At 40.1% G+C, this 22252-nt stretch overlaps 1 protein-coding gene across 1 annotated transcript; it reads left to right on the top strand.

Annotated features, from left to right (window-relative positions):
• Positions 1-235: 235 nt before the first annotated feature.
• On the top strand, positions 236-6328 carry LOC109197048 (protein asteroid homolog 1-like). The gene is made up of 5 exons (XM_019352085.2): positions 236-1456; positions 1560-1604; positions 4086-4245; positions 4488-4650; positions 4731-6328. Exons 1-5 carry the CDS (start codon positions 254-256, stop codon positions 5416-5418), a joined length of 2259 nt encoding a protein of 752 aa, XP_019207630.2. The 5' UTR covers positions 236-253; the 3' UTR covers positions 5419-6328.
• Positions 6329-22252: the final 15924 nt, after the last annotated feature.

The following is a 22252-nucleotide window of genomic DNA, read 5'->3' as shown; positions in this document are numbered from 1 at the left end:
CATTTTTAACAGCTGTAAAGTTGATGAAACACATTTGATTTTGCTCCACAAAGTGAAATGAAACAGAAAATCACAACATGAAGAATAAAGAAATGAAACCAAAAGAGTAAGTTAGGTATGTTAAATTAGTCAAAACAGGTTTGACTGGTTGTGTCGGTGTGGGTGTGCACTCTAGTAGGTGTACAAATATCTGCAGACACAGAGGCATTAGCACAATAACCACCGCTCATCTTCATCCACACTTTAAGGAATCATGGAGGTTTCAACATTAAAGAAAATGATAGATGATTTGTGTCTCTGCGAAGAAGTTAAGGTAGAAAAAACAGGTCTCATCATTGATGGTAAAGCTCTGTACTATTCTTTGTATTATACGTCCGATCCAAAGCTGGACCAGCGCTGTGGAGGAGATTATCCCGGATTCAAACATGAGGTCTGTCAGTTCTTTAAGACTCTGCAGGACTGTGAAGTCAATCCGTACGTCATCCTGGATGGAGGCTCACACACCGAGAAGCATGAACACAATGTGTCTCGTCTAAAATATAAACTGAAAAAAGCAAAGAAAATAGCAGAGACTGAGCCTGATGGCACTTTACCAGAGGCATATAATGTGTTACCACCTCTGGTCAAAGATGTCTTCATAGAAATCTTAAGAGAAAAAGGCATAGAGTTTAAAGTGTGTTTAGGAGAGGCAGACCCTGAGGTTGTTTCCGAGGCAAATCAGAAACAATGTGCTGTTCTGTCCATTGACAAAGATTTTTACATCTTTGATGTGCACAAAGGTTTCCTTTATCTCGACAACTTTGAGTGGAAAAAAGAAAAGAATGGAAAAATTCCTGCTAAGCTCTACACATGTTCAAAGTTTTGTGAGCGTTTTAAATTGGACCCTGCTCTCATGCCAGTCTTTGCTTCAATAGCAGGAAATGATTATTCAAGATTAGAAGACAATGGTGCTTTTGCAAAGGAATCATCTTCAGCTGGTGTGAACAGCATTAAAAGACTGGATGGTATGCTCGGCTTTTTAAGTAAAGTGAACCTGGATGGCTTGGACGACTCACAGAAGAGAGAACGTGCTCTGAGTGAAGCTTTAAATCATGTTGGCAAAGAAGAGAACCAAACATTCAAACTCGCCATTAAAAAATATGTTAAACCAGAAAAAACAAGTTCTAAGTTGCCACCATGGGTGTGTGAAAAAGTTGAGCGTGGAGAACTCACCAGTTTCACCACAAGTGTTGTGGATCAGAAGACAATTCTGCTGACCCCACTTGTGGAGGACTTTTCACAGCACAGTAGCTACAAAGCTGCTTACCGCATCAGACAGTACTTCTATGGACTGTTAACAGGAGGTGAGATTACTGAATATGGCAGGGATGGAGAAGAGATCAAAGACTACCGTGTCCCATCAATACTTCCCAGCAGTGATGAACAGAAACAACTGAAACTAAAGCACCTGCATAAGGTACTGAGGTTAATCATTAAATATGTGTTTAATTACTCTGACAGGTAGGCATGTTTCTGTGGTACATGTGAGCATCTTGTCTGTGTGGTACCTCTCTGTGCAGGCTCCTGAGGGTTTGCGTCGCAGGGTGTTTGAACAAGCTCTGCAGGTTGTGGAATTACAGGGATTATTTTACATAACCATCATCTTATCATTGCAGTAATTATCATTTCATCAAAGTGTTTATTGAAGCTGCTGGCATTATGTTATAATTTATATTATAGGGGTTATCATAATTAAATATTAACATGTTTATTACAGGTGCAGTTATAACTACTTTAAAATGATTGAGTTAATTTTATACACAATGCATAACTGTGCTTGTTTAGAGTTGATGTTCTATCCAAGAGGGTTTTAAGCTTCACTGGTGAGAGTGTCCAGGTGATACATGTTGAGGGAAGATGAGAACATAGCAGGTTAATTGCATGCGCGCTTACAAACACACATGATTTATATATAGGCCAGGCCAAAGGCCTGGACTTGATGTAGCTTTCAACTTTACAGCTCCTAACTTGCAGGAATGGCGGGGAGTGTAATGAATGAATGCAAAACATGCTTACAGACACAAACATGATATGAGTTTATTTTACAGGGTAAAGGTGGACCACAGGTTGCTTTGTTTCTGCTTAGCAACCACTGAGGTAAATGGTGTTAAAGATAAATATGCAATAAGTGAACAGGAAATGTGTGAGGGTGAGCCGGGTGAAACAAAATGTTGTAGATAATGGAAACTTGTCTAACGGGCATTAACAGTAACCTTGGCATGTTATGTATATGCTTGAGGCCAAAAGAGGCGTAAATCCAGATAGAAAACTTTGAAGTGTGCTTTTTAGCGGAGATTTAGGCTGACATGGGGATGGTGTGCATTTTACTTGGGTTGTGTTTAATAAGACTAAAAGCGTTGCTCACACACATAAAGAGTATTGAGATTAAATAAAGTTAATATAATGGATAGAGCCCAGAACAGGATAATACATAAGTAAAATCAAATGTAATGTTTGATTTCACTTTTATTGGGAAAATAATTAGCCAAGAAATGTGTATTGAATTCTCCACATACATTAAAACTGTGCAACTCTGAGTGGGCCATGCAATCAAGCAACTGTTACATATCTGTATTAAACTAGCCAACATAGACTCACCACCACATGATGTTGCCCTGCAGCGGGGGCAGAAAATCATTTGCAAACCAGGGATCTTATGTTGATTATCATATTCTTACTTATGTACACACACACACACAGAAGGGAAAAATTTCAAAACAAAACAAAAAACAACTTCGCTTAACCTGTCAAGCACAGGAGCAAAATAAAAATCTCTTTGGGCTCTGTTAAAATTTCTTTAGTAAAAGTGTAAAAGGCCAAACCTAGGAAGTTCGGCAAACAGGAAAGTTCCTTGAGTATCAGGAGTTAATAGTCAGGAAACATTTCTCACATTAACGCCTTATATCTGACAAATCATTGACTCATAGATGCAGATAGACATACAAGTGCACATACATCCAGATGTGCATTTAGACATTAAAAGTGTAGAGACATGTACACACAGATTGGCAAACCGGTACAGAGTCTAGCTGAAGAGCTTAACAAAGTAGACGTGGCAGTAGGGTTTGTGATTTGGCCTGATATGATATTGTGAACCAACTTTGAATAATGACAGGAACCTGAGATGAACACAGTAAGTTAGTAAGGTATAGCAGAGAAAGGTTGTTTGTTTTCTATCCCTTACAGGAGAAGATTTCCACTAGAGAGGGACCCAGAAAAGGAGCAGAGACCACTTAAGCATGAAGTGTTTTCAAGTGGGGGCTGGTGTTTTATTGCTGGACCACCTAGAGGACATGAGGTTGTTGTCTGATTTGCTGAGTCAGGGGGCGGCAAGAGAGGGTCAGAGCGAAGGTAGTGGACCTGGGAATGGTGTAGTGACGTCTTTGGAAGACGTCAAGAGAGGGAATTGTGGAATTACAGGGATTATTTTACATAACCATCATCTTATCATTGCATTAATTATCATTTCATCAAAGTGTTTATTGAAGCTGCTGGCATTATGTTATAATTTATATTATAGGGGTTATCATAATTAAATATTAACATGTTTATTACAGGTGCAGTTATAACTACTTTAAAATGATTGAGTTAAATATATATATATCATAACTCATATGCTGAGTATATTGTTACAGTAAAATAGTACCTGAGCAAAGGCCTGAATGTATTCAGCTTCTTGTTGCATTTGAGTTTGCCTAGTTACAGGTGACGGAAGGATGTCCAGTCCATGGTGACCTCAAAGGCCTTAGATCATCACCATATTCTTAAGAGTATGCCACAAGGAGGAACCTCTATGTTGCAGTTAATTCTTAAAATACATGAATGTTCTGTACATGCAAATTATGTGCTTGTAAACGCAAGAAGGGGCGTTACAATACCCTGATGTTATAAAAGCAATCTAGAGTGTATTTTGGGTAGAGATGTACAACTGCTTTGCAGTTTGCACCTCTCCACGCTGCGTGCATTCATTAAAATCAATTGTTTGATTGACCTCTTCTGGACCATCATTGTTTTACTCTCATCCTCAATTTCGGACCCGTAACAAGGTTCAGACTTCAGACTTAGAAAACATCCCCGACCAGCTGAAGCTGCCAGCATGTGTGACTGTTTTCTGGTTTAAGAAGCTACAACACCATTCAAAACCTGAAACTGTAAACTGCCTCCACGCTCTCCTGCTGTGGTTTGTGTGTGAGTCCGATGGTCCAGGTTAGTCTCACGGGGTAACATGATGGATATCTACAATGAAATGCATAGCTACAGGCCACTTTATTGGGAACAAGCAGTCAGCAGATGGACTGCAGTCAGAGTTCCTGTAATCAGATTTCCCTTAAACAGATTTTATGTGACAGCAGCAGCACTGTTGCTCCCACATCAGCCTGAACAAGAAGAGAAACTGCTGCTGGTCTCTGGTTCTGTGGCACCAAAACTTTGTCTTATTTTGTCTGTAGAGGACGAGTTTGAGAGGAGGATGAAAGCTTTAAAGGATGAAGGTGTGAGTAACTGGCAGCCATGTGTGGCTCATGCTTTCAGCCAATGGCAGTGCTGCATGAGGCAGAGCCTCCACCTGAACCAGCTGCTGTGTTCCCCTCTACCAGAACCTCAGTGTGCACGGTAAACCCCAGACTAATGATGTGCTCCACAGATGTTTAACACACTTCATCAACTTTAACTGTGATTTTCTGCTTTGTCAGACTTTACTGTGGACCTCTCCTTCATCGGCTGGCAGATAAAGACACAATTAAACAACTAGAGAAAACACTGAGAGGAGAAAAGAAGGAATTATATAAATATTTAAAGACCATTCTTAAACCAAAAAGTACTGGAGAGAGGTCCTCAAGTGAGGAAGAATGCCAACAACTGCAGACGACTGAGGAAGAGGAGAACTCAGATGAAGATCTCATAACCAGTCTAGACAATCTACACATTGTAGAAACAACTCTGGTTATTGGCGACTCTGCACTCAGAAATGTGCAGCTAGAGACTCCAGGAAACATGATCAAATGCATTCCAGGAGCAACAGCACCTGTCATTGAGGCTAATCTGAGACTGTTGGCTAGATTTCGAAAGATTGTAATTCATGTTGGCAGTAATGATATCCAGCTACAGCAATTTGAGGACTCTAAAAATAGTATTGAATCTGTTTGTAACTTTGCCAGAACAATGTCAGACACTGTAGCTTTCTCTGGTCCCTTCCCCAATGAGACCATGCTGTCACTGAACCGCTGGCTGTTGGAGTGGTGCTCAGAAAACAGTGTGGTATTCATAGATAACTGGCAAACCTTCAGCAAAAACCCTGGTCTTATTGAGGAAGATGGCATCCATCCCACTTTGGATGGTGCAGCTCTCCTTTCTAGACATCTGGATGAATTTTTAAGTTAAAACCAGAAAGCAGGGTTAGGGTCTTACACACACCTCTGAACAGTTCGTTCTGTCACCCACTCCCAAAATCCTGTCCTCACAGACTCCATAAAACTAAAGAGCCAAAACAGCTAAATGTGGTTTACTGAATATATTTTTACAGTAAAAGTTAAGAACACAAAGAAATGCAGTGACACAGTTTTAAGACACAGTTTTGTTTAATGAGCACCTGAGAGAGGAAAGAAGAATATATCAGGGAAATGAGGCAGAAATTAATAGCCGGTGTTTGTTAACACCACATTGTCTGCACAGAACTCATGTATAACTCACATGCCCAAACGCCAATAAGAGCTCAGGCCATAAGACGTCCACATGCAGGAAACACCTCGATGTTCAATAAAGGACAAGGACCTCACCATCACTTTAATGTGTCTGTTATAAGACCTTTTTTATTTCTTTGTATTATTTTTTGTCTACAGTGTGACCATGTAGAGGTCCACAAATCTGGAATAATATTCAAAGCGCTTTAAAAATGTCAACATCTTTCTCTGTCTTCAGGGGACTCTAACACAACATTTGCTACTAACATATGTTTGATTTGGAACACTGTGTAGATTTTTCAAACTTGTAATCGAGGTGCTATTATTTCTAGTTGTCACTGACTTCATATATTGGATTAGCATGTTTTTGTGTTAGAATTTCAAGTATAACTTTAGGGCGTTTAGTACGATAATGTACATTGGGTACTATATATGTATTGTCTTTATATAATCTGACGTTTGGGCCAAATGACTATTACAATCAAATAACTTCACAAATAAACTGAAACTGTTTCTCTGTGATTTGAATTTAGTGTTCAGTTTTTTGCTAATCTTTTAGAGCACTTTGTAAATTGTTTTTGAATAAAGTTACAGATATTAATAATCACTAACCAGACAGTTTGTTCTTGTTCCTTGTGAACTATCCAGATGAAAGTGGAGGTGAAGAATAAAGCAGTGTGTGTGTGGGGGGGTTGATGTTTTCCTGTCATCTCAGTTTTCCTGATTAAAGGTAAACAGAATCTCAGGCAGGAGTCCTGACAGCCACTCACTTTTGCCTCAGTTATGTCTTTTTATTAAAAGTTCATCAGCTAAAGGCTGTGCAGGGAAATGTTTTTACTTCACTGTGCACAGCTCTGCCCTGTGGAAGAACATAGCTATTACAACCAATAAGATGTCACTTTCCAGTCTTTACGCTTGTTAAGATTCAAATATTAAGGAGGAAATCCAAATAACAACACTGGTCCAGGATAATGAGTCAAACGATGATTTTAATGAACACACGTGGGGGATGTACACTGCACAACATCAGCTGTAGATCTCTGCCCAAAAATACTCAAGACAATCGTTTTATAGTATCAGGGTTTAACGCTACCTCTTGCATTAAGCAGATATAATACATGCATACGCAGTGTTGGGAAGGTTACTTTTAAAATGTATTCCACTACAGAATACTGAATACATGCCCCAAAATGTATTCTGTAATGTATTCCGTTACGTTACTCAATGAGAGTAACGTATTCTGAATACTTTGGAATACTTAATATATTATCATGCTGTTTACAACTACATGAATGTCCTATTGCTGTGATTTATTACTGTTACTGAAGGTACGTAGTACGAACCGTAGTAAAGGGACCTGTGGCTAATACGTCCGGTTCCCTGTCGGGCTGGTAGCCGAAAACTAGCTTTACTTTGTTGTCTGGGTCAACTTTGCTTGCGGGAGACAGAGAGAGGCGTTGAAAGGCTGCTCCAACGGAACTTATTTTTTCCGGAGGAAAACACGAACACAGTGTACAGTTAAGTCTTAATAGCTTACTTACAAATGGGCTCGTCAGGCACTCTTCTTGGCTGCTGTGGTTATTATTATATTTACATGCTTCCAGCTCCCGTTTTTGCTCCGTGACAGCTCGGACTTCCTTTCTCTCCCTCCCTCGCTCACAGACACATAACGTGTATGGCAGTCCATTCTCCCTGCAGCACGGACTACACTGCCCATCAGGCTACATGCTTTATAGCTATGCCTGTAGCATTCTGCCTATTAGCTTAGCACAACAACAACAAAAAGGCGCTCTCTCACCCAGGAAACACGCAGAGAGAGAGCGTCACCCTGTAACCATGGCAACCGTAACGCTGCCGCCTGGAACAACAGAACGTAGCTGTCAAACAAACCCAAACAGTCCTGACCCGCGACAATATGAAACAGGGAAGTACCGCCGTGTAATCCATTTATTTCACCAAAGTAACTGTATTCTGAATACCACCTTTTTAAACGGTAACTGTAACAGAATACAGTTACTCATATTTTGTATTTTAAATACGTAACGGCGGTACATGTATTCCGTTACTCCCCAACACTGTGCATACGTCAACTCAAAACCACAATGACTTTTAACACAGTTTGAAAAGATCATGGCCTCGTCTCCATCCCAGCTGTGCCCTCGCTTATCTCGGAACATCAGCAGCATGTCTTAAGGCACACTGTCACTTGTGCAGACACAATTTTGCAGTTGCAAGCAAAGATGATTAAACTTTCACCTCTAAATTAGTTTACCTACAGTGTGTGTGTGTGTGTGTGTGTGTGTCTTGACCTCAAATGCACTCTGCCTCACCTCGCCGACTAGATCCTGACCTCTCACCAGACAGAGAGACAGAAGCCACCCTCATATGTGTAATAACCTAACTGAAACTATGTATATGTAATAGGTTGAACAAATGTTTTAATCAGGAACCACCACTAAAAGCTTAATCAAAAGATACAAATGAATAAAAGACAATAATGAATAACCTGATTTTTCAAATAACATAACCCAAACAGCTCCTCAAAATAACTTGCACTTAGACTCTGCTTTTAGTTTCACTTTCTGCAAAGCATGCAGTTTCCTGTGTATTTTGGCACAGAGTGTACTCAGAGTTAGGCCCTTCTTTATAATGCAATGTAATCTGCATATAAACATTTAAGATTATAAAATGCATTCAAAAGCATTTAAGATTATAGATTCAACTCAGCAGTTTAAAGCGGGTATAACTGCACCTGTAATAAAGGCTAATTGGGTGCCAATATGTTTAAACATCTGAATGCAATATCAATACTATAAACTGTATTATTAATGCAATGGTAATAATGATGATTATGAACAATAGCAGTAAAATATTTCTCTAATCTCTACACTCTCTTTAAAAGAGGGTCACCACACTTCACTTGTGTCATTGCTCCGACCCTCTCTAACCGTCCTCTGGCTCAGCAGAAGAAAAACTGAGGAAAACAGACACAAGATAGTAATAATCTTTTTTTGTGTGAATTTTCTCATCGCTTTTGCATGCACCGCAGTGAGCTTGAGTGGTGACGGGCATAAAAAATGTTCTTATATAGATTTTTTCCCATTTTGGGGGGAAGCACGGTAAAGAAAAAAAAGTATATTGTGGTTGCAAATTTTGAAGCCATCATGATAACCTTCTCCCACCAACGATGTGGAGATCCAACCCTTTTAGATCCAATTAAAATCAAGACACTCAAACAGATGCTCTGTAAAATAGTAGAAACTTGGAACAGAGTTTAATACACTGAATCATATGAACAGCAGGAAAAATTCATACAGACATTTAGCAAGAAAATTACAAAGCAGAAAGCAAGCAAAGCAAAACCCCGGGGTGTACAGCCTTAAGCACAGACAGCAGAGCAACACAGAGACGGACAGGTAGCAGCAGCAGGAGGAAAAAGAGCTGGGGGTGTCCTCTGGTCCCCTAATATAGGGACCAGTGTCGCCGCCCCCTGCTGCTGGGTAACTTTCCCACACGTCCAGCACAGCTGCAGGGGTCAGGTAGCGGCCAAGGTCTTGGCCAGAGGCCAGTCAGGACTCTGAGTACCCCTTCTCTGGCTTATCACAATAGGTCATGACACGGTCAAAGGTCACACATTAATCCTAATTATTAAATCTTATACAGGAAGTGGCACAATCTTATAACATATAATACACAGGTTACATGCTTCCTCATATATAAAAACACTTCAGTGTGGGTTGAAAGTATGTGTGTATGTGTGTGTGTACGTGTGTGTGATTATATCGTATGATATTTTATTGTGATGTGTTCAGGATCTCTGTTACAATGTTACTGTTTTGGTTGTGCTGCATGAAAGACGTTGAGTGTGTATTAGGGAAGGTTAGTTACCGGAGAGTAAATTATTCAGGAGAACTCTCCCCTTACATTAACTGCCCTGTTACTGTACCAACTTAATAAACCTCGGTGAAGCAAAAATGTCTTGTGCTTAAGACTCTACATGAAAGTTACAGTGAAAATTACAGTATATATGTTCAGTGCAGATAGATATATAGTGCAGATAGTTACATAGTTATACATATCACACAAACATCCACCACAATATGTGCTACAATACATTTTAAAAAATGTGGCCATTTTTTGTACATTTTGAAATAAATTTCATAATATATTTCAAAATACAAATTAAAATTATTCAAAAATATATATATTTTACCCTTCATATATTTCAATCTATCACACAAGCATCACACAAAACAACATTTACATGAACAAGGACATATTCAATGGATTTGAATTCCAAAAATCCTGGGACAAGAAAACTGTCTTTTGAACAAATAAGGGACGCATTTGGAGAAAAACTCTCTGTAGATGTAAGGTAGGTTGTGCTGGCAGTCGAAACCTAATTAAACACAGCTTTTGTCAGTAGTATTTTTGATATCTATGCATTTCAAAGTTTTACATAACAATTTAAGCCAGAGAACAGGTAGACATGAATCAGTAAACTAAAGTAAAGAACTAAAGCAGTTATCCTGTCTTGGACACTCCATTTTTGGCATACTTCTTTATTGATTTATTGTTTTTTATTGATTAGCATTCAAATATCTCAGTGAATACGGAATAAAGATTACCACAAAGCAGGAAAGCACGAGACAAGGCTAATCAAAAGGTATTGGCTGAAGCATTTGCTTATCACGCCAACCCTTTTAACAAAAGATCTTTTTCCATGCGGCTCCTGTACACAGGGCTCGCAGCAAAGAATAAAACAAAGCAAAGCAAAAACAAACAAAACAAACAAACAAACAAACAAACAAACAAACAAACAAACAAAACAAAACAAAAAAACTTTCCACCTTAGATAGGTAACTACATCTGTGAAAAGGCCCCATAGTTACGGTTTTATTCTGTTCAGTTGTTCACCTGTAGTTTTTTAGAGTGGCCAGTAGAGGTCACCCCACCGCTTTGTATGAGAGAGACTATGGGCAGGGAGAAACGTGGGCAAGGTACCTGAGCTTTTCTGCTCCAGATTACCAGCAGAGAATTGATCATTCCGTGAGAAGTGTGCATTAATGAGCAACGTAAGTTTGTGATATGTGAGGATGCTCTCCCATGTTGGCCTCCTCCTCTTCCTCTCATTTGAACTCCTCCTCCTCGTTGGCCTGCTCATCTTCTTCCAGGGCCAGCTCTTCTCCCTCGTCTGCATCGAATTCCTCTTCCCCTGACTCCGCCTTCATCCATTGTGTTTGTTTGGAATCTTCAGCAAACTGTGCACTCTGAACTTACTTTTATACATGTGGTCACAGCATTAGCAATTAGTGCAGTATTAGTCTTCAATTTTGAGTTGTTGTGTGTAATGAATGACGCCAGGTGTGTTCATTGTGTTCAAATATTGCTGACTGTGCCAAGTATGTTGCATCACATGAACTTTCATTTGAGAATATGAGCAGAGTTCTTTTGCAACTTGTGTTTTAGCAAGGAAAGATGTGGTTAGATTTATGACAACGGAGGATTGTGTTCTGTGAATTGTGTCTTCATGTGACACATGTGTTTATGATATTGGTAAATGATGGCTAGATTTAGTAAATGTGTTTAGACAACTGGTCATTTGGTTTAGAGGTTTGGCGTTTATGTTTTAGCATTTGAGAAAAACTGTAACGATTACTGTTGCTCCACGTTATCGCTTGAGCAGGAGTTTTATTCAAGAGCCCAACACAACATGAGCCAGCAGCAAAAGAAGATCCAAACTACGCTTCACATAAACATTGTCATGAACTCACTCTGACTTTTGCTTCCACCACGATAAAATCAAACTTCATGCACAGCTCTCTCTCTCTCTCTCTCTGTACTAAAAATCTGTTTTCTGCATTATTCGCTGGCTTATTACGCACAAGTCTACCGTTGTTTACAGCTCTGTCGGACACTGTTTTTTTTTTCCTTTTACTTACTTCCGAAAAGAAAGTCTCATTTCTGCTGTTCAATAGGCTACTGAACAAATGTAATCTTTTTAAAATTATGCAAAATTGCAAAACGCTGAAGTGCGTTTCTAATAAAATCCCTGTAACGTTGCTCTGCTTCACTTCAGCAGCATCAGGTAATATTCATATGTTGATTAATGGTTTTCTTTCATTTTTGATCTACTGCAGAATATTTTTATAAAATCAAGGCCAGGAAAATCACCTTCATGTTTTTCTGTTTTATCTTGAGATACTTTGACACAAAGAAATCTGCTGTGATGCTTACACCTTGGATCAAGTGTCGCAAGTGTCAGCTTTCTTTTTATACATATAAAAATATGGAAATGTACTGATGCATGATCTGAATTATAATACTTCTGACTGTCTGATGTAAAATTTCCCCAATTCAAATTGAATTGTATCGAATTGAATCAAATCGTGGACATAATCGCTTCAGAACCTTGTGAATCAGAATTGAATCGATTCTAGAAATCAGTGACGATACCTTCATTTAAAAATGACTGCAAACATTTAGAGAACATGTGCTGCTGTTTGTCCTACATTTCAACACTGAATGAACCCTGAAAACGTGATGGCAGGTGGCAGATTGGAGTCCACATGAAATATCGGCTGTATGAAGACTGGAAAATATAGATGATACAAACATGCAGCCAAACATTTGTGGACATGGATAAACTCTCTGATCCAAAAAGCAGGAAGTGACACAGCTAGAAAATGAAAGTGTGTAACAGCTGAAGTCAAATGTAATGCAGAGTTGAATCTGCACTTGGATCCATGTGTGAAAGGTCCACATGTAGGGATCACATGAGTCCTGATGTTTGTCAGTGCAGCTTGATAACTCCATCTACTGTGGGCTACATATACTGGGCTGGTAGCTCCATAGTGTTGGAAAGAAACTATTAAATGTGCAAATTTAAAATCAGAGGCTCTTCTAACACAGGAGCCATGTTGAGTTTAGATCACAGCGACCACCGGCAGTCTGAAATGGAATGAAGCCCATTGACAGCCAGCAGGTCTAAACAGGAACGCAGCCATTTGTATGCGTGGCAATGATGTGGCTGCAGCTGACACAGGATTGGTTCAAACTAAACATCATTTCACAGAGTTCACAAATAAACTCACGTTTTTATCTTTGAAGATCATCATAAAGTAGAATTGATGGTCCAGCAGACAACAGCAGGAGGTTTGAGCCCTTCTGATGCAGCAGAAACAGGATTTGGAGGAAGATGTTAATAGATTAGAAAGAATTGTACACTGTGAATCAATGCAAGTCTTTCTAGATAGACAGATCTTTAATAATCCCTCAGGTAGGTTCCTCTGGGACAGTCACAGATAGAGACACCAATTCTGACGTCCTTTGAAAGTTTTCATCACTCGTCATGTACACAGATGTTAATTCTACATATTCCTAGTACTGAACTCTAAATCAATATGAAGAAAATGCTCCTACTAATCTGCATATATGTTGATATCAAATCCTTTTCCAGCACATGGATAAATCTCTATAAATCTTTCAGTCTGATCAGAATGGGCACAGTGTTGTTATTGCAGCACTCCCTGATGTTTGAAAAGCTAAATGTCCATTTTAAAGTGGTCGTGTGTAGGATTGTGTTTCCTTCCTTTGTGCAGTTCTTACAGTAAACATGTTTGAATGTTTCCTGTTCCCCTGATGCTTCTTCCTGTTGGATAAAGTTGGTTTGAATAACATGTTCTTATAGGTTTCAATGAACTTCAAACTGGGATCCACTTACAAAACTGTCTCATTTTATTGGAACGATCCACATTTGCATCCATTCACGGTACATTTGACATCTGAACACGTTTGTACACATGATGAAAGGACAGATGGTGTTTGTGTGTCCTTCTTAAACTTAGTGTGGATGTTTCATCATGTAGAACTACTTAGAACAAAGTCTTTGGGAACATTTGGAGAACACGTTTAGGAAAGTAACATCCTGGTAGAACATTTTCTTAAAGCAAAGCAGAGCTGCAACATGACTGTGAGGATTCACAATAAGAAAGTCACAATACTTTATTATTATGAAGACTAAAGTGCACCTGAATGCTGCCAATGAATACACATGTTCTTTGTGAAAGCATGAGCACAGCTGACATGCACCACACTGACCCCACTCGCCCCATTTCTTCATCCACTTCTTGCTCTTGTGCTTGAAATGAGACGCAGACGCAGCAAAAGTCAGAGGCTCTAAAATCCACAAAAAGGGGGCTTGTTAGATCAGGATATTGATGTGATCCATAGAAAACATGGATAATACACCACTTTATTTGAAGACATCTGTAGCACTGCCTCAGGATGTTTCCACAGACTCCTCTGTGCACCTAAAGAAAAGGTCAAAGGTCAGCAGCACATGTAGTTGGGACAATTCTTCATTTACAAACAACAGTCGCACAAACTACACAATGATTTTCCTCCAATTAGGACTTTTCACTTGCAGAAATGGTCCTGTGTGATTTCTAGGCTGTGATATAAAAACTAGTTCCTAATGGCAGCGATTCACTCAGTAAACATGTGTTTCCTTCACCAACCTCACACACAGATCCAATAAGATCAGGAAGTGGGCAGTATAGTACAATATGTGTTATTTTGTACTGTGCTGCCCAAACTAAAGATCTGCTGAAGTGTTGGAAATGATTCAGATGTTTATTTTGGACGATACAGCAGAAGATCAGACATGAAAGTGGAGATAACACAGAAGACCTGCAGCAAAGGGTCAGAGGTCAGACTGGGCCACGTGATTCAACAATGAGCCAATGATCATCAAGTAGTGACTAAAGCAGAGCCCTGACGTTCTGACATTTATCACACAGTTAGAACAAATGTCTGCTGATGACTTCATCTCATGAAATGACTGATAGATGTCAATTCATTGATCAGCTGAGCTGCTGCTGCTGATCTTCATCGTGCACAGAAACATTCAGCTTGTTTCAATCAGTAAATAACTCCCACTACTCTCAGTTTGAACTGTTCCCACTCAAAATGCTGTCAGAACAATGATCATTGTAGAACTTCACAAACATCACATGTTGTTTTCCACATGTAAGATCAGCAAACATACAGAAACTTCCTGTTTCCACACACGGCCTCTAAAATCTCTTCCACGCTTTCTGTCTGAAGTCCACTCTCTGTGTCGGATCCACAGGAAACAACAAGATCTTATTAACATGGTTTTCAATGTGTCTCCTTCCAAAAAGTCCAACCAATGAACAAATGTGTATATTTGTGGAGGCCGAACAAAAGCATGACACATTTGTCTGTTTCTATAAACTGGTGTCAAACACAAATATGAAGAGTTTCATTGACAGACTCCAAAATGCCCCCGCTGTGAATCAGAGGGAAATCCTACAGTGTGCAGAGAATCTTAATGGCTCCAACATCAACACATCCACAATGTTGGATCCAGTTCTACCTCACAGAGTTACTAAGACACACCCTCTGCCAGCATTACAACAGCTCCACCTGCTTCACCTGCCTCCTCAGCCTCTGTACACCTGAAGAGAAAAGAAAGGCTCCAAAAGCTCAAATCTACAAAGGATTCATGAAGTTTCATCCAACAAGAACATGTTTGCCTTCCACAGTGTGCTGTTAGACACCACTGTACCTCTGCCATTTCAAAAGAGAAGCTTGGGAACATTTTGGCTCCAAACACTTTGTGTTTAAGTTCCTAATCTTTGTTTTCTTTGTGAACAACATCTGGAGCTTTTTGACTCATAGAAACATCATTTTGTTCTTTAGATGACAGCAGATTGGGACTGAATAATCAATCACTATCAAACCAATAAAGATGCTGATTTTACAGGAACTTTGTTGGAGAAGCTGGAAAGACATGAAACTGGTGGAGATCCCAAACCAGTTGATAGTGCTGATTATTCCAAATAAAGCTGTTTTCCATTTGAGATGAAATGACTTTCTGTCCTGATATATAATAAAGATGTTGGTTGTTTTTGAGCCCCTGTATTAAAAGTAGATCCAGTTTAAAGTCAGCTTGAGTTTGATGTCTTTATGTCAAAGCTGCTCATGATGTTGAGCTGCTGATGGAATAAAAACAGGTAAAAATCTGCCTCAATATAAAAGCATGTAGTCCAGACTTAAATGGAGCCTATTGTTAGCTGAGGTCCACACACAGTGTTTGACAGTGTAAACTGTGTGAAAGGGCTGCTGGTGGAGCTCACTAGGATGAGCAGGTGACCATGTGCCACGAGGTGGAGAGCAGCTGGCCTGGCTTTGATTCTGACCACGCCCCCTTTCTCTCTCCCTCTGCTTTGCTGTCACTTATCTTCACTGCTCTGTCCAATAAAGCTGAAAAAGGCCCCAAATCAAAGAAATCTGCTGCAGCCTCTGAAATGTCTTCTGTTTCCTTCCCGACGGCTTTTTCACCGTCAGCCCATCAGACAGTCCAGCAGCATTTATGATGATGTCATGATGTTGAAGAGACTGCTATGGTGGCCTCCCATGACCCCCAGCCTCATCTACACTGAGATGCAGACATTTGAAAAGCAGACAACTGAATAATAGTCCAACACAACAGTCTGTGTACAGACACACACTGAGCTTTCATAGAGTCAAAGGAGTCAATCAAACACAGCTAGTCGAGTCATTTCTTGTGTGAGTCTAAAGTGAATCTAGTATTTGAAAGTCCACTTCCTGTATTTGTTGTTGAAGACTTCTTCAGCTTCTTCTCAAGGACATCAGCTGCTTGTTTGGCAGCAGAGGCAGTTAAGAAGCTTCCTGAAAAACACTGAACAGTGAGTTCACTGTGGCATATGACAAATTCAGCTTTCTATGTGCAAATGTGTCTGTGTCAACCTTTCAAATGCTGTTGAATCCAAAACATCAGCGGCTCCTTGGCTGCTCACTTCATGCACTTCTGTCTTTGTGACAGTCCAATGACATCACAGCTGTTTCCACCCCCAGTGTCTCAGGACTGGACACCTTTAAACATGTGGAGGATCAAACAGCCGTCCAGCTAAACATACATGAAACTATCAAAGCTGACAATCATTCCAATAACATCTAATGGTACATATATATAGACACAGGACTACAAGGAAATGGCTCTCAGCATCTGGCTGTGGGAACAAATGATCCCTGTTTGTCTTCAAATTGTGTGCATGTTTTAGACGTGTGTCACATGTAGAAACACAAAAATGCCACAAAGATGTGTTTGACACAACTGTGCAGCTGTAAGTTGTTTCTAATGATTCATTGAAGCTCTTCTAACATTCTGGAGACAATCAGTCCATGAATCTGTTCAACACCACAACAATTTGACTTCAATGTGAACGTTTGCCATTAAATAACCTTCTTCATCCAGCTGACAGCATCCTTCATTCTATGATATGAACAGTTCCTCCTGTTGATGACAAACCTCTGACATGATCTGCTTGAGGAGCTTTTTCATGTGAAGCTCTCTGAGCTCAGGGCTAAGTTGCTGTGTTTCATCTTTAAGAGCTGCTGCCTCCTCGCCGTTCTTCTTCTCCTAATGACACCATTTCTGCTTCAGATCTTTCACTGGGCCTAAAACAGATGAAGAGTAGATCTACTGCTGTTCACTGTTTGTGTCAATATGGAGAAATATGAAAGACAAACACAGCACATACAGAGAAATGTAGACAGAATGTGCAGCCAGTGCAGTAAATGGTCTAAATATCAGCTCTTTAGAAAATGATCCTGATGAACATGAAACTAACATCCAATGAGAAACACAGCTTCCTTGTTTCATGTCCAATAACAATAAATGAAGAGCTAATAAAGAGCTATTCTATTGTAAAATGCTGAGATGATTATTAGACAGAACCCAGCGGCTCACCAAAAGCCTGCATTGAAAATCTATATGAAAGTAATCTATGCTCATATATGGCAAAATCCTTTAAGTGTCACTGTGTTTTTCATCTGTGCTCTTGTTGGTTGGACAAGTTTGTAAATGACAAAGAGCTCAGTGGACTTTGCATCCATCAAATCCTGTTAGATGTTTGTTTTTCCTTCACAGCTTTGTGATGAAGGCTAAAGAACAGAGATATGAACTATTGCCAATATGAATCCTGATGCATGACGTGGGCACAGACCCACCAAAGCAACACTCAGCTCACCTCATTCCAGGCGCTTGTCTGCTGGAGACCATGAGCCTTGTTAGTCACACATTAGCACCGTGGTAGGAAACAGCCTCCATCATTTCATTAGATCTGAATTTGGACTGTTTCCCTCTGGATGAGAACCAAGTCTGTCAAATCTATTGATCCAACACAAACTATCAAACACATTGGCTCACAGTCAGATTGGCTTTGTATGGATGGTGTAACAGGGGCTGGGAAAGGATGCTGAAAGCTGAATATAATACAGAACAATAACAGGACATATAATCATGTAGAAACATGATCTTCAACAGGCACACTTCTATTATTCATGATCACAAAGAACTTGTGCAGCCCTGATATCAGCCCTAATATATGAGTGTGTTTGCCCAAAGATTGAAACAGCATCAACATGACAGCTGTAAGAAATCTTCTCTCAGCCTTGTTTGGCAGAAGATCCCTGCAACAAAGATTGTAGCTGAAAGATGACGTGTGTAAAGTTTGTCTTTGGGAGGGTTGAGGCTGTTTTTAGACCTTTGATAGTTTCCAATCCAGTTCTGAAAGACAGAAATAAAAACAACATCATTAAGATCAGATCATGGAGCTGTTTCCTGCCTTGTTTACTTGCAATATACTGCAGGAAACAGCACCGAGTCTTTGATGGGAAGAGCTGTTCATCAACGGTGATATGTAGACCAGGGTTGTAGCACGTGATGCAGTTGGTGACAAATGATCCCCACACACTGGAAACTGCAGCGAACTTATCAGTCTTTGCTCGATCACTGCGGGTTGACCTGTCATCAAAGCGTAGGTGTTGCATGATGTCTTGGAAGCGGTTACGCGGCATAGTTCCAATGATCTGTGGGTTTCCCAGGTTTGCTGACCAGCAGTCATGTAGTGATGGAACCCTAGTAACCCCCCGCAAGATCAAGATCTTTGATCAAGATCAAGATCAAAGACTCGGTGCTGTTTCCTGCAGTATATTGCAAGTAAACCTGACAAGTTTGGGATCAAGTTTTGGGTGGCCTGCGACCTAAAATCCAAGTACATTTGCAATGTCCTCACATATCTTGGCAAGGACCCCAATCGTCCCAGTGGGGAGAGACTGTCTGAAAATGTAGTGATGAGGCTGATGGAACCATTCCTAGACAAGGGCAGAAATGTTACCACGGACAATTTCTTCACATCACTTTCACTTGCACAAAAACTTCTTAGACGGAAAACCACCATCCTCGGCACAGTCAGCAAGATTCGCTGGGAAATTCCTCAATCCGCTAGATACACAAATCGCAATGAATTCACCACTCAGGTAGGCTGCAGGTCTTTTGTGGTTCTATGTTTATGTGTTTCATTGTGTGTAAAAGTGCTATGGAAATAACAATTTATCTTATTTCTTAGGTGTTTTCAACCTCTGCTGCCACGCTGACGGCGTATGCAGCCAAACGGAAGAAGACAGTCTATATTCTTAGCAGCATGCACAGCGTGGTTCAGACTGATAACACCACCAAAAGGAAGCCAAACACTGTCGCCCTTTACAACACCACAAAGTGTGGCGTGGATGTGATGGACCAGATGGTGCGGGAGTACACGGTCCTATAACATGATTGACATGGCAGCACTGAATGCACATGTGCTGTATCAAGCATGCACCGGGACGCAGGAAAGACGGGTGGACTTCCTGGTGGAGTTTGCAAGAGAGTTGGCTAACTCTCATATGGCTGGGAAGAAGGCAAGAAAAGAACAGTTGCTTCGGACACAACCCTCTACACCTAGCCCTGGAAAAAGAGCCACGTGTCAGGTCAAACACAAATGCAAGAACAATCATGCCACTGTGTGATGTGTTCACTGCTACAGATACACATGTGGTAAATGCAGACTACAGATACCATAGCAGTGCCAGGATTGTGAGTGATTGCTGAAAATGTTGAAATGTACTCACTCACTTTTTATTGTTATTTGTAAATATGTGTACAAATGGTTGTTTTTTTATTTTTGTTTTTTTGTACTGTTTTATCAATAAATCTCAGCAACAAAGGAAATGCACCCATGTGTGTTGATTTCTCCCTAAGGCAAACTGAAACACAAGTTTCCTTGTGGCTCAGGAAACTAACCACTCCAAGTGGCTCAGCATGGCCCCACCTTATTTACATAACAAAAGCAGCTGTTCACAGGTGATTAAGGATATTAGCTAAAAGCCTACCAGCCATTTGGCTCGACGGTGGGTTTTATAGGTAGAAAAGCCAAATGGCTCTTCTCTGGGACTTCTAGTGTTAAAGATGAAAGACTTTAGACAGTTTTTCAACTCTCAGTAATGCCACAGTGATCATTTGATATATGGACCTGCAGAGGAGTTTAGGCCCAGACACAGCTAGTGATGTCAGACTTAAAGACCGGTATTTAATGATGTGCTATGTGACCGCTAGCGACACAGCTATGTTAGCATAATATAAACAAGCTAACGTTTTTTCCACTCGTTAAAAGTTAAGGTGAGTGTTCTCGGTGGTCAGGAACAAATGTAATCACATGGCAGGATGCTGTAAACGGACCAAACTTCAGCCAGGAGAACAACTGAGATAATCCATCCACAATACGAGGTTAGCCATTCATATTAGTGATGTGTCCTGTGTGCTGAAGCGTCAAATCGTGTGTCGGGTAATCTTGGGGGTGTTTTTGTGAAGCGCGTATCGAGGCTTGCTTTGATTACGTATGCAGTGACGTTCGAGGCCTCGCGGGCAGTCCGTACTATGTGACTGATTCAGGGACCGGTACACCGGTTCGCGCCAGATTCAAAATAAAATGGGCAGCAAAACACAGCTGATTTCCCCATGACACTGTGTTGTGGAATTGGATTACGTACGTGTTACATAGTTACTTGAGCATTTCTTCTTCGATGGAACCAGCAAGGAAGAGATTTTTTTTTTTATTTCATCTCTCCTAGTAAAGTATGCACACAGTAATAAATATCACAAATGATAAGCACCATAATATAAATAAACAACACTACAGATCCTATAATCTGATTTCTGTCTTTTAGTTTATTAAAAAGTGAAGTGCCACACACTAGTTTGTGTCATTATCCAGATGTACATAAGTATGATTACATAGTTACTAGGAGCGGGTTTGGATTATCGATTAAAATCGATTCTAGCTTGGATAACGTGATATCGATTCATTAAAATCCTGAATTGATTTTTAATATAAATATTACTACATTTCAACAACCACCAAACAGCTAAAACAGTAAATGAGAGCAGGTACACCGATTCTGCACAAAAACGTAAACACAAAGCGCGGACCCGCTGACGCATCACAATCAGTGAGATGTCGGAAACCTAATTTCGTCCGTTCAATAGGCTACTAAACAAATTTAAAATTTTTATTATTATTCAAAATTGCAAAACGCTAAGGTGTGTCTCTAATAAAACCTCTATAATTTGCTCTGCTTTAATTCAGCAGCATCAGGTAATGTTCATTTGTTAATTAATGGTTTTCTTTCGAAAACTCTATCCTGATAGTTTCCACTTTCTCTTTTGTATCACACATACTGAGACAATATTCGGGATAAATGAAAACAATTTATTTATTCAGTTTAGAGGTTTACACATCACATCATTATAATCACAGAGCCCGCTTCACTTGAATTGTCCACTTGATGGCGCAGTAGAGCAAATGAATCATCACAATGCTTCGAACCATGAGTCGACCAATTGGATGGAAAGCTTCAGTTCATCACGAGGCTTCATCTCACCATCACTAATTCATATACTGCTGCATGGGCTGGGCTGTAGTTACATCGTAAGGTTTTAAAAACTGAGCTTAAATAAATGATTAGCGGTAATAAAAGCCGAGGGAGGTCAACAGTGATCACTGACTGTTTTTAGCAGCTTTTTGAGATTAAATAGAAGAAAAAACAAAACATAAAAGCCATATTAAACGCAGACTACTTTAGGCCTGGAAGTCGGATTTGTCACGTCATCACTTAAAGACCGGATAATGGCGGTTGTTGATGTATGTGGCTCTGATGCAGCTAGTCAGCCGTGGTAGCTGCTGATAATCACGATGCTATCGGCAAAAATAACGGAGGAAATCGGGACCGTAAGCCAGTTTCTGTCTTAGCACATTTGCGCCGCTGTGTGTTTTTGTGGTCTTCTTTTGCAGCTATTTCAATGAATTTTAGTCGGAGTGTGGTGAAACTTGGTGTTTGGAATCGGTGATAGCTCTGGAAGCTAACTAGTCTTTCTTTAGCCGGTTACACGAAGTCTGGAGAATTTCTGGTTTGGTTTTGTTTGGTTATGGACTTTTGGCATTTACATAACTATTTTTTAATCATTGCTTGTTTCGTGTGTTTGGTGGTTGTAGAAATGTTTTCTATCAGACTTTAGCTGAGATTTCTGTGGATACCACACATGTCTTTTGCCCCCGGGAACCGGGAGCGCGGGGCCTATTAAAGTAAATTTGTAAGAATCAGGAATT

Source organism: Oreochromis niloticus, linkage group LG3 (assembly GCF_001858045.2).
Source record: "Oreochromis niloticus isolate F11D_XX linkage group LG3, O_niloticus_UMD_NMBU, whole genome shotgun sequence".
Classification (NCBI taxonomy): Eukaryota; Metazoa; Chordata; class Actinopteri; order Cichliformes; family Cichlidae; genus Oreochromis; species Oreochromis niloticus.
The sequence above is the reverse complement of the archived record's forward strand: the minus strand, read 5'-3'. Positions and strand labels throughout refer to the sequence as shown.